The sequence below is a fragment of the Adiantum capillus-veneris genome, chromosome 10, assembly GCF_014529385.1.
Source record: "Adiantum capillus-veneris isolate H3 chromosome 10, ASM1452938v2, whole genome shotgun sequence".
NCBI lineage: Eukaryota > Viridiplantae > Streptophyta > Polypodiopsida > Polypodiales > Pteridaceae > Adiantum > Adiantum capillus-veneris.
The window spans coordinates 104,131,908-104,143,439 of NC_140940.1; the positions used below are offsets into that span (position 1 = coordinate 104,131,908).

Genomic DNA, 11,532 nt, shown 5'->3' on the forward strand with positions numbered 1-11,532 from the left:
GTTGAACAATCACATCTTCTTCATGCAACTCATCATGCTTGTGAGAAATCACATCTTGATCATGCAAATCATCATGCTTGTGGGAAATCACATCTTGATCATGCAAATCATCATGCTTGTCATTGTCATCCAAATCATTATGCAAATCATTGGCATCCAAATCATCATGCTTATCATTGTGCTTCAAATCATCATGCAAGTCATTATCATTCAATTCATCATCATGCTTCAAACAATCATGCAAATCCTGTGTATCCTGCTTTGGAGAAGAAGAGACTGAGAGAGACTCCTTTTTCCGATTTTGTTGCATCTGTGCCTGAGCTGGAGAAAAGAGTCGCAAGAACTCTTTGTTTTGTCGGTCGCTCTGTTCTTGTAGTGCTTTGGTTTCACGCGCTATGGCTGCCATTCTGTCTTGGTACTTACGCTCGATGGCTGCCATATCTTCTTCGTAGGCTTTTATGAATGCTTCTCTTTCTTGGTCCAATTCCTCCATAAGAGTTAGTGCAATCTTTGTCGTAGATGGGGAAGGGTCAGAAAAAACCTCCTGGTGGGGAAAATTCTTCTTCGCCTCTCTCATGCTCATCACCTCCAAGCGAAGTATCCATTCCGCTTCGAGTGATGACCATTCTGCAATCGTGGGTTCTTGTGGGTTCTTGGGATTCTTGACTCTTGAGGGTCTTGGGTTCTTGGGGTTCTTGAGGTTTTCTTTCGCTTGCAAATCGCGTTGGAGAAGGATCTTCTCTTCACCCGAGTTCTATCCTTTTCTGCGGGCGCACCCCTTGGCGGCCTTGCGCTCACACCAAGGTTGCTTTTTCCCACCTCACGTCGATTGGCCGCCCGCTAAGTGCACGGTCCGCTCTCAATGAGTGAAAAGAGACACAAGGGGAGGCTGGACAAGCCCTTCTTTCTTGGGATTCCTGTCACTCTTCAACAAAACACGATTAGGAATCAACACGCCCAAGTAAACTTGGGTTCGTGCGATCGCAACAAGCAAAAAAATTCTTGTGGTTCCTGTGGCTTTCCTTGAGTAATGCAAAACACTTCTAAAGCTTTGATACCAATGTTAGGTGCAGCGGAATGAATGTTGTATTTTCTCAAGATTAGTGATTTTTATGCTCAAGGTTCCTTTTAGTTCTTAGGGAAAGAGAGAGCTTTCCGTCTTGTAGAGTGCTGTGGTCACGAACAAAGTGAGTGGATATTGTGCGTGCAAGTGAATGAGACTGAGAGAAGGAGAGAGAAGAGATACGACACCGAGAGGTTGTAAAACCCTCCTCCGAAGGCCCCACTCTCGTCGGCGAGAGTGGTCTACTTATGATTGCACAATCTGGTACAAATGGTATGCATGAGACTGATGCAAGTCTAGGCTATGTCGACGATGACGGCAGTGATGGCTGAAATCTGAGATCTACTGCTGCTGAATTTCGGGACTGTTTCGGTGGCTGAAAATGACTGTTTTGGCTGCGTTTTCTTGGGTTAAAGATGGGGGAACTTCTGCAACCAATCTGGGATGTATCTGCTACCTTGCTAAAGGCTGAAAATGCTGTGTATCTGCGGCAGGTTGGGGCTGAAAGTCAAAACGTTGCATTAGGGCAAAAACGCCAGCAAAAATGCTAGCTTGGCTGAAATTGCTGATGTCAAAACGTTGATTCTGCTGATGCTTTGCAATCCCAAAAACGCTGGGCTTTGGGGGCTGCCTGAAGGGGGAACAAACGCTAGCAAGGAGAGGACTTGATGGCGATGGCTGATGCTGAGAAAACGCCAAGGATGGGAACTTGCCCGGCGAGGATGGGGATCCAAAAACGTTGGGGGGTACTGCTGAGAAGTTGCCTGTTGAGCGGGAAGCTCCTGCTGCCTCTTCTGCCAGAAAGTGCTACCTTGGGTTTGCTTATATATTAACTTAGCAAAATTGCCCTACCTACTTTTGTTGGAAAGTCACTTAAAAATAATAAGTGAAAAAACCAATAAATAGGAAAATAGGCTAAATGCACTGGAAATTCCCCTAACTGATGCTAATGGATTCTGATGGGAATTCCGATGATCATGTTGTGTGCAACCGGAGGATATGCATCTATGCTAAGTGACTGGGCATGCACGATCTACGAATAGACTCACAAAAGTGCCAGATCACTACTAATCTAAACTGACTGAACTGACGGGAACCCTGCTATGGTGTAGCTTGTCCACGGACACATAGGGTTGGGATGTGTCACGTGACAGGGTAGGAATGGGTAAAGGCTGTAACAATCCTTGTGCTTTATGCCTGTCAAACTTGACCTTTTGGCATACGTATTACCAAGCAATTGCGTACAAAGTCGTCCACATCCTTCTTGAGTCTCGGCCAAAAGAAGTAACGCTCCACACCTTTCAAGGTGGTGTCAATGCCGCGGTGACCCGTAAAAGGTGGACAATGGCACTCTGTCAAAACCTTTTCCCTCAACGGCTGTGTGACGCACAACGTTTTCTTCATCAAGTAGTCATCCCGTATGGAATATCCCGCTACTACCTCCCCATTCTGTATTCGAGTGAATACATCAAAAAATACGGATCTGTGGCGTACTGATCAACCATGTCCTCGAAGCCTCTATGATGAATCGCAAAGACTAGCGGCTTCCAAGACAAAGCATCTGCCACCAAGTTTGAACATGGACAATCTGGAAGTGAAACTCTGACAAAATGTTAGCCCACCACATCTGCTTTTCCAAAAGCTGCTTCTGTGACAAGAAGTAGCATAAACTTTGATGATCTGTAAAGACCGTGAAATCAGCTCTGAGTAGGTAATGTCGCCACTGAGTAAGAGCATGGATCACTGCCAGTAGCTCTTTCTCATAAATCTGTGTTGTCAAGTTTGGCCTTGAAAACAATCGGTTTTCATAAGCAATCACATGGCCTTCTTGCATTAAGACCGCTCCCAGACTACGACCACAAGCATCACAATATACTTCGAATGACTTTTGCAAATCCGGCAAAGTCAGTATTGGTCCAGTAGTCAATTTCTCTTTCAAAGTCTAAAAGGCAGTCACCTCTGTGGGTCCCCAAGAGAAAGGGACTCTTTTTTGTGTCAGAATGCACGAAAGGGAAGCTACCTCTGCAAACTTTCGAATGAACCGCCGGCAGTAATAACATAAGCCCAAGAAGCTTCTAACTTCATGAACGTTCTTCAAATCAGGCCAATCACGTATAGTCTCAATCTTGGTCGGGTCCATCTGTACTTCTGCAGCAGAGACGATGTGTCCCAAAAAGTGCATCTCCAGCAAGAAAAATTCACTCTTTTTGGCATTGATAACTAACTTGTGATCTCGCAATGCTTGAAAGACCTGAAGCAGATGGCGTCTATGTTCTGCTTCATCCTTGGAGAAAACTATAATGTCATCAAAGAAAGTGCCGACAAACAATCTGTACTCTCTGAAAATCCTATCCATCATTTGGTTGAAAGTCATTGGAGCATTGGTAAGGCCAAAAGGCATCACCAAAAATTCATACAAACCGAAGCTCGTCCGAAAGGCTGTCTTGTAGACATCTCCCGACGCAATTCTGATCTGATGATATCCGTTTTTCAAATCAATCCTGCGGAAACAAGAGGATCCTTGAAGTCGGTCAAAAAAATCATCGATCCTTGGAATCGGAAATCTATTCTTGATGATGATTTAATTGAGAGCTCTATAATCAATGCACATTCTCCAACATCCGTCTTTAAAACCAACAAAACCGAAGAGCAGTAGGGTGAAGTACTCTGCTGGATAAGACCCTTTTCCAAAAGGTCTTTCACTTGGTTCATTATCTCCGGTTCGGTGGTGTGCTTCCAGGTATCAGATCAATGGTATGATCCTCAAGTCGAGATGGTGGCAACTCACCTGGCAAGCCCTCAGAGAAGCAATCGGCATGAGTGTGGAGAAAATCTTGGCCTTCTTTATCAAGTTCAGACATGTTCGTTCTGTGTTCATCATTTAACTCTTTCAAGTGGATCGAGTGAACGAAGAGACTGGATTTCATTAATTTGGAAATGGCCGGAGCCGATACAATAGGGACAGACTCGCCCTTCAGTTTTACATCAAGTATAATTTTTCGGCCACATTTGTCAAAGTCGCTTTCTTTGCCCAATAATCAACCACGGCGTTGTTCTTATGGTACCAAGGGACTCCTAGGAGGACATCACAACCTTCCATGGCCATTATGTAAAAGTCCTGAAGTTTGCAAATGACAGGTGTAATGGCTATGTCCCATCCGGGTGCCGCTAGAACTGCCTCTGCTGGTGGTCCATCCTATCGGGTGTAATCTCGAGCTGCGCCGCCAATTCACGTGAAATGAAGTTGGCCTTGGCTCCTCCATCAAAGAAACAGGGCTTCTTTATCTTTCACTTTGCCCCAAGATCGGCAAAGTTCTGTACTTTCATCAATCAGGCTTGGGTCAGTACCCATGCAATTTGGAACCAGTCATGCTTTCATCTTGCCTTTTCTGCCACGTTCCTCTGCTGCTCTCGAACTCTCTAGCCTGTCTTCATTTTGTTCTTGCTGTGCCTTTTTGGGGCACTATGCGGAGACGTGCCCATGTTCCCCGCAACCAAAACACTTCCCTTCTTTGATGTAATGGGCTCTCTCTCGAAGAGTGAGTCGGGGTCGTGTATCCTTATCTTTCTTTTCTTGGAAACTCTTTCTCTTTCTACTTTCATTGTTAGAGGTCTGTCGGGTTCTCTAAGTCAAGATCTCATCAGTGGGGTAAGTCAAATTTCTCAAATGAATCGCAAAACCCCATTTCGCATGACCCATCAATTCTTAAATAGAATTCAACTTTTGTTCCAGGCAGTAGTCTCGGATCTCTATAGGGAGTCCGCAGCAAAACCGCTCAACATGTTCCTTAAAAGAGACCTTCTTAAATGAAGAGGTTGGTAGAGAAGAGTTACAAAATCTCTCGCAATAAGCGTCCAAAGAGTCTCCCTTGGTCATCCGAAGATGATTCCAAGCGATTCGTATATCTCGTTCGTACTCCCGAGTCAACCAAGAAGAAATAAAGAGCCTTTTGAATTTCAACCATTTGACCGGTGTAAGGTGCAGCAGGATGAATGTTTGAACTTTGCTCAAGATGAGTGCTCGAATTGTGCTCAAGGTTCCTTTTGTTCTTATGGAAGGGAGAGCCTTCCGTTCTTAATGAGAGTGTGCAATGATCACAAACAGAGTGAATGGACATTGTGCGTGCAAGTGTATGAGACTGAGAGATAGAGAGAGAAGAGAATACGACACCAGAGACGTAAAACCCTCCTCCGAAGTCCCCACTCTCGTCGGCGAGAGTGGTCTACTATTGATTGCACAAACTGGTACACACTGAATGCATGTGACTGATGCAAGTCTAAGCTAGATCAATGACGACAACGGAGATGGCGAGACCGATCTAAGGGCTGAAAACTGCTACTCTTTATCTGCTGTAAAACGCTCAAGGCTGAAATCTGCTACAAATCAAAAACGCTAAATTGGGGCTGATTTCTACTGCTGAAAAACGCTGATTTGGGGGCTGAAACTGCAGGCCTTTAGGGCTGAAACTGATGGCTTTTGGCTGAAAACTGCAGGTCTGCATCTGCTGAAAATCGTCATGGCAAAATGCTGCAAATCTGGAAACAATAGGTCTTGTGAAAAACGCCAGGGCTGCAGAGCATTATTGGAGGAAAAACGCCAGAAGCAGGGACTAAATGGCGATGAGGCTTGATGAAAACATTAGGGCTGATGTGAAGGGAAAACGCTAGCATGGGGGATCTCTGCTTGGAGGGAAAGTCGCCACCAAGGGGTTCTTGCTTGAGAAGTTGCCTGTTGAGCGGTGGAGCTCGTGCTACCTCTTCTGCCCATTAGTGCTAGTCTAGGTTTGCTTATATACAAACTTACTCAATTTGCCCTACCCAAAAGTCACTTAAAAATAATAAGTGAAAAATGCCAAAAAAATAGATCTATGCACTCTAAAAATGCTACTGATGGGATCTGATTGGAATCGATGGCCATGCTCTGTGCAACCAGAAAAAATGCATCTAATCTAAGTATCTGGACATGCACGATCTGTGAACAGACTCACAAAAGTGCCAGATCACTTCCTATTCTATACTGACTTGACTGAATTGAACCCTTGTCGTGTTGTAGCTTGTCCACGGACACATAGGGTTGGATGTGTCACGTGACGTGACATCTGGACCTTCCTTCCTCGGAAGAAGAGTGGACCACCATGTTCGAGCATTTCCTTTGAAGAAAGATGTAGCCCTCCTAATCTTGGAGTGCTCTGAGTAGTGCCCTCCAGAGAAGGCTATGTCAAACTGCTGAATTGGGGCCAAAGTCCTCGGAGCATCTCGGAATCCAGAAAAGGATTCGGATTTAACAACTGTCTACCTTCTTTGAATTCTTTTACTTTCTTGCTTTCGTCTTCAAGGAAGTCATATTGGTTGGCTCTGTAAAAATGCTTCTTCTTTGCATAAAACATGTGGTCATCAGAGTCCAAACTGTTAGAGGATGACTTCTCTATAGAAATGTCAAAAACTCGGCGAAATCTGGGTTTCTTTGCCTTTTTCTTTCCCTTTCGGAAGCTTTGCTTTTTGCTTCGCTTTTTACCTTTTCTTCGAGTCAGAAGACCTAGAAGAACTGTCAGAAGAAGAAGAAGAAGAAGAAGAAGGATTGGATAGTCCTTCAAATCATACACGCTTATTCTGCTTTCTTGCCGATGCAAAAGAAGATTGACGGCCCAAATGACGAGGGTAGTGAGTCCCCTTCTTGCGTTTTTTCTCTTGCTTTTTGGATTGGTTGTTTGCATCCAAAAGCCGACTGATCTGTGTCTGAACCACCTCTTGTAATTCTTGCTCTATAAACATCCTCAGAGAAGGAGGTTTCTTGATTGCTGGTTTGATGGGTGGTTCTGTGGCTTTCTGCCACTGGGTGTGCACTTCTGCGATATATTGTTGAGACAAAAATTTTGCAAACTGCGGATCTTCGCAAATTTAATCATCTGCTTTGTGCACTCATTAACCTGCTGTCGACGTTCCATCTCTTGAAGTTCGTACTGAGTAGGATGAGGTGGCATGTACTCTTCCTCTGTTAAATCATTAAAATCTTCTTCGTGATCTCCCGCATTAGCAGATACACAAGAAGTCGATTGACTCTTGTTGGAATCCATAAGTGTCACGAGAAAAGGATCGGATTTCCCGGTAGAAGAGAAATCAACCGCGCTCTGATACCACTGTAACAAACTTGGACACCCCAAGTCTAGATTCTACCGCGACACAGCAAAGATTCACTTTAAAACAATTCACAAAAGATGACACGGCCCGGCGTAGTTTTGTGCCTAGAGGTATTGGCCCAAAGACTGGCACCCCTTTCGATATTTCATTATATAATAATCTGTGTGCAAAATACAATTGAGCCTGCGGGTGATCACTCTCAGACTTTGCATCCAGATGCTCTAAGAAGTGAGCCCTTTAAGGCCACTTATAAAGATTACATAGGGTTGCTAAAAGCAGAGCCCCCAAAAACTTCAAACTCAAAAGCAATCATCTTCCAAAAGCTTCAGGGCTAACAACAGCTAGCGTGATTCGCGGAATTCCATACTGTCAGGCCACATCAGCAACCAGCACGTTTTGCAGTCGTCCGTACAGTCAGCAAAAATTGATCAGAACCATACGACAGCCACATCAACAGATCCTGCGCTTTTAATTTAATGTCCCTCGGGCCCCTTGTCCTTTGGCCATAGGTTGGGACAACTTATTAGGATGCCACGTCACCAGTTTGTGACACATAATGCATTTCATGCGAGTCTGTTGAAACCCTTTAAGAGTGAGGTGTCACTTGATGGGTAGCCTAATGAGCAACGCGAAGTGGAAGAGAGCGAGGAGATGCTCGTTCCGAAACAGATTTTGGCACACAAGGAACGAAAAGTGAAAGGTAAAGTGATTTGGCGGTTCTTAGTGAAATTTAAGAATTATCCGGCATTGGATGCGAAGTGGATGGAGAAGGAGGACCTAGCAAATACTCCTTAGATTTTGGAACTTTACCTTGAGGCTTTCGGTTTAGCTGCGTCTACTCCGAAAAATCCCGTGGATCAACAGGGTTGAATCTATTGTAGACGGGACTGCACAAGAGGGGAGTTACTCCACTCCTTTGTCACAAATTGCCTAGATAAAATAGTGTCACTGATCTTTCTTTGGATTTTAGGGATACTGCTATGCTGACAATATTCTGCCATATGACTTTGTGAAATGGAATTCCCGTAATTGAACATGAATGATTTGTACTCTCTCATGTGACTTGTTTGAGCGCAGAAACTGAAAGACGAAATGACTGCAGCACTTCTGTCTCGAAAATCTCTATAGACATGATCGCAATAAGGATTACTTAACCTGACATCAATGAGGTCCAGGATGGATTATTAAATACATTGTTGGCAGTCATGGTCTGAGATTGAGACTGAACTTTTATGTGATTGATTTGAGTTCATGTGATGTGATTGTTGTCTATGTACAAGTGCTAGATCTGTGTGGGTCCATTGCATCGGTACGTGGGGCTATTGTCTACTGAACTGGTTTATGGCCTCTGTCTGTCTTGCAAGCATAATCGAGGTGCCCGTCAAACTTGACCTTTTGGCACACCAAACAACTAAGAACAAACTCATCCACATCCTTTTTGAGCCTTGGCCAATAGAAATATTTCTCCACACCTTTCAAGGTGGTGTCAATGTCGCGATGCCCCGCAAAAGGTGGACAATGGCACTCTGCCAAAATCTTGTTGCTCAACCCTTAAGTAATAGAGCATAGCTTGCAACTCTCTCCACTCTGCAACAGATCAAAGATGTCTACAAAATGTGCATCTGTGGCATACTGATCAACCATAACCTCGAAGTTCTGATGGTGAATCGCCGAAATAGCCAAGACCTATGGCTTGCAAGCCAATGCATCTGCCACCAAGTTCTTCTTTCATATATAATGCCGCTCTTCATACCTTGGAGTGCTTTGAGTAACACCCTCCGAAAAGGTGATGTCAAATTGCTGAATAAAAGCTAGGGCTCTGTGGGTATCCCTGAAGCCTGAGAACGTATCAAACTTTAGACCTTGCCCACCTTCCTTGAAATCCTTAGCCTTCTTGCCCTTATCTTCAAGATGGTCGTACTCATTTGCTTCGTCCATATATTTGGAGAGAGATAGAGAGAGAGAGAGAGAGAGAGAACACGACACGATGGAGTTCTGCGCCTAGATGCACTAGCCCCAAAGACTGGCGGTTCTTCTCGGTATTTCTTTATTGTTAAGCTTCAACAAGTACAATGTCTGAGAATCCTCTCTCTCCCAAGCTCCCAAGCTCCTAAGCTAATCTACCTTGAGAAGAGGCCCTTGCACACTTATAAAACAATACATAAAAAGCAAAGAGCCCAAAAGCGTCTAGTACTCAAAAGCTAGCGCTCCTTAGGACCTCCATAAAACACAAAAATCTGTACAGACTACCACTTCAGCAACGCAAATTGTGGAACTTCCGTACAGCCCACCACACCAAGCAATTTTTACACAATTTAACTCCTTGCTTTTATTTTTAGAGTTTTAGGCCCCTCGGTCACGTTTTATAAGTTGGGTTGAGTTAAATTTTTAACCCTAACCCCTTCTGGTCCACTCAACAAACTTCTTCTGCTCTTTCACTAGGGTTTAGGCCCCCTTCTGTCCATCCTCTGTCCTTTAGGCCATGCCACATCATCACTTTGTGACATTCTGCGTTGGGTAACCCCAACCTCTTCAGCTGGCTTAATATTTACAAATTATTGAATCTGATACTTCATCATCGATTGTTACGCAAGCCATGATTGATACCTAGGATGTGACCAACCGCAAGGTGTTTTCCTACATTTGCATCGATTATACAAATTTTGTGATTTAACTTCTTTCACCATTTCGATCAGCACAAAGGATTGGCTTAATATTTACAAATTATTGAATCTGATACTTCATCATCGATTGTTACGCAAGCCATGATTGATACCTAGGATGTGACCAACTCCAAGTTGTTTTCCTACATTTGCATCGATTATACAGATTTTGTGATTTAACTTCTTTCACCATTTCGATCAGCACAAAGGATTGGTATTACCATTACAACCAATAGGAGGCAGTCACCTCCAGTTGGATCCTTGCTCTTGTTAAGATTGCTCAACCTACCGTATTTGTTGTTCCCTTCTCTTTTGCTGTGAGGAATTTACATTCACCTTCCAGATGCTTTCACTCCTGCTTACAGCTTCTCTCACATCCACACAAGTTTTTGGTTGTGGGTTGGCCACCCTTTCACCATCCTGGTAGGGATTCAAGGTGCATAAAGAGTTTGCACTAATCATTTTGCCGATTTTATTATTTATTTTCAGTTTTGAATTTTCTGTGTTGGGTATTTTTAGAGGTTTTGCTCAACTTGGCACACGACATCAGTGTTGCCAAGGGTTCAATCACTCATTGATCATCGTGTATCATTATGGAGTCATTGAGTTGTGGACTTCACCTCTCTCTCTCTCTCTCTCTCCATCACCCAAGTGTGGTACATTGGTTATCCCAATTCCCTTTAGAGTATCAAGTCTTGAGTTCAAGACTCGTCGGATAGATCTTTGAGGTCTATTGGGATTGTTCCTACGACATTAAAAGTCTCTCTCTCTCTCTCTCTCTCTCTCTCTCTCTCTCTCTCTCTCTCTCTCTCGCATAGATACCTCTTTGTACGCTGGGTTGTCTGGCTTAAACATATGGGCACCATAAGTGCCAAGGCCCAATGCTGCTACTCCTGCGACGTCAGATCGGTATAAGGCATTTACCACGAGGTTAAGCAACCAAAGCAGCGAGAATGTACCAGATAGACCCGCGACCTTCAGCCATATTTTGGAATCCATCCTCTCTCAGCTGCGCACACAAAATCGTACCCTCGAGTGCCCAAAAGTTAAACGCTCGGACTACAGCAGTGGGAGCAGAAAACCACGGCGCCATCATCCATTACTTAGCCTGGGCCCTTGTCCAAATTTGCTTTGAAATCTTAAGTTTGGTTTTCCCTAAGCTTAGTAGTAGTATGTCCTAACGATTTTGAAAATTGTCCATTAATAAGAATCAAGCAATATTCTATCGCAAGCTTTGAGCGAAAGAGCCGTGGACGCAGGCCACGGAAAACGGGTTGTTGGCTTGCCAGAGGCTGCGAGTGGTTGGCGAATACGAACATCCACAATTGTCGCTTCTCTCTCTAGTGTACGGATGGCTCGCCTTGCAACGTCCCGCGCTTGCTCAAGTGGTTAGGGGTGTTGATTCATATGCGTAGTGATTGGGGTTCGACTACTATCTCCGCTCGTTTTAATAACGCTCATGTAGAATCATAAATTAGGCTAAGGTTGGAGTCAAAGTGAGTATGGAATCTGTGAAAGTAATGAATAAAAATATGAATGAGCGAGTATGAGCAGTATACTATGTGTGCCTACGATTTTGAAAAAAGAAGAAATGACAAATCTCGAAAGATCCCTTCTCTCACTCACTCACTTATGTCTTCTTTTCTCTCTCTCTCTCTCTCTCTCTCT

General features: G+C 44.1%; 1 protein-coding gene across 6 annotated transcripts in view; it reads right to left on the minus strand.

The window, feature by feature from the left end:
* LOC147449390 (uncharacterized) overlaps positions 1-11,014 on the minus strand; it is a 73,186-nt gene extending 62,172 nt beyond the window's left edge. For 2 of the 6 annotated variants that reach the window (XR_015189430.1, XM_086521826.1), the window contains exons 1-2: positions 10,840-10,994; positions 10,687-10,757 (exon numbers count right to left, since the gene is read on the minus strand). Coding sequence is in view for 5 of the 6 variants with exons in the window: in XM_086521826.1 (XP_086377952.1) it covers positions 10,687-10,757; positions 10,840-10,960 (192 nt within the window). In the remaining variant the exon portion in view is untranslated. Of the gene's footprint in view, positions 1-10,686; positions 10,758-10,823 lie in introns of all 6 variants that reach the window. The other 4 variants (XM_086521830.1, XM_086521829.1, XM_086521827.1 and 1 more) reach the window with 4 other exon arrangements.
* Between the last annotated feature and the right edge of the window lie 518 nt (positions 11,015-11,532).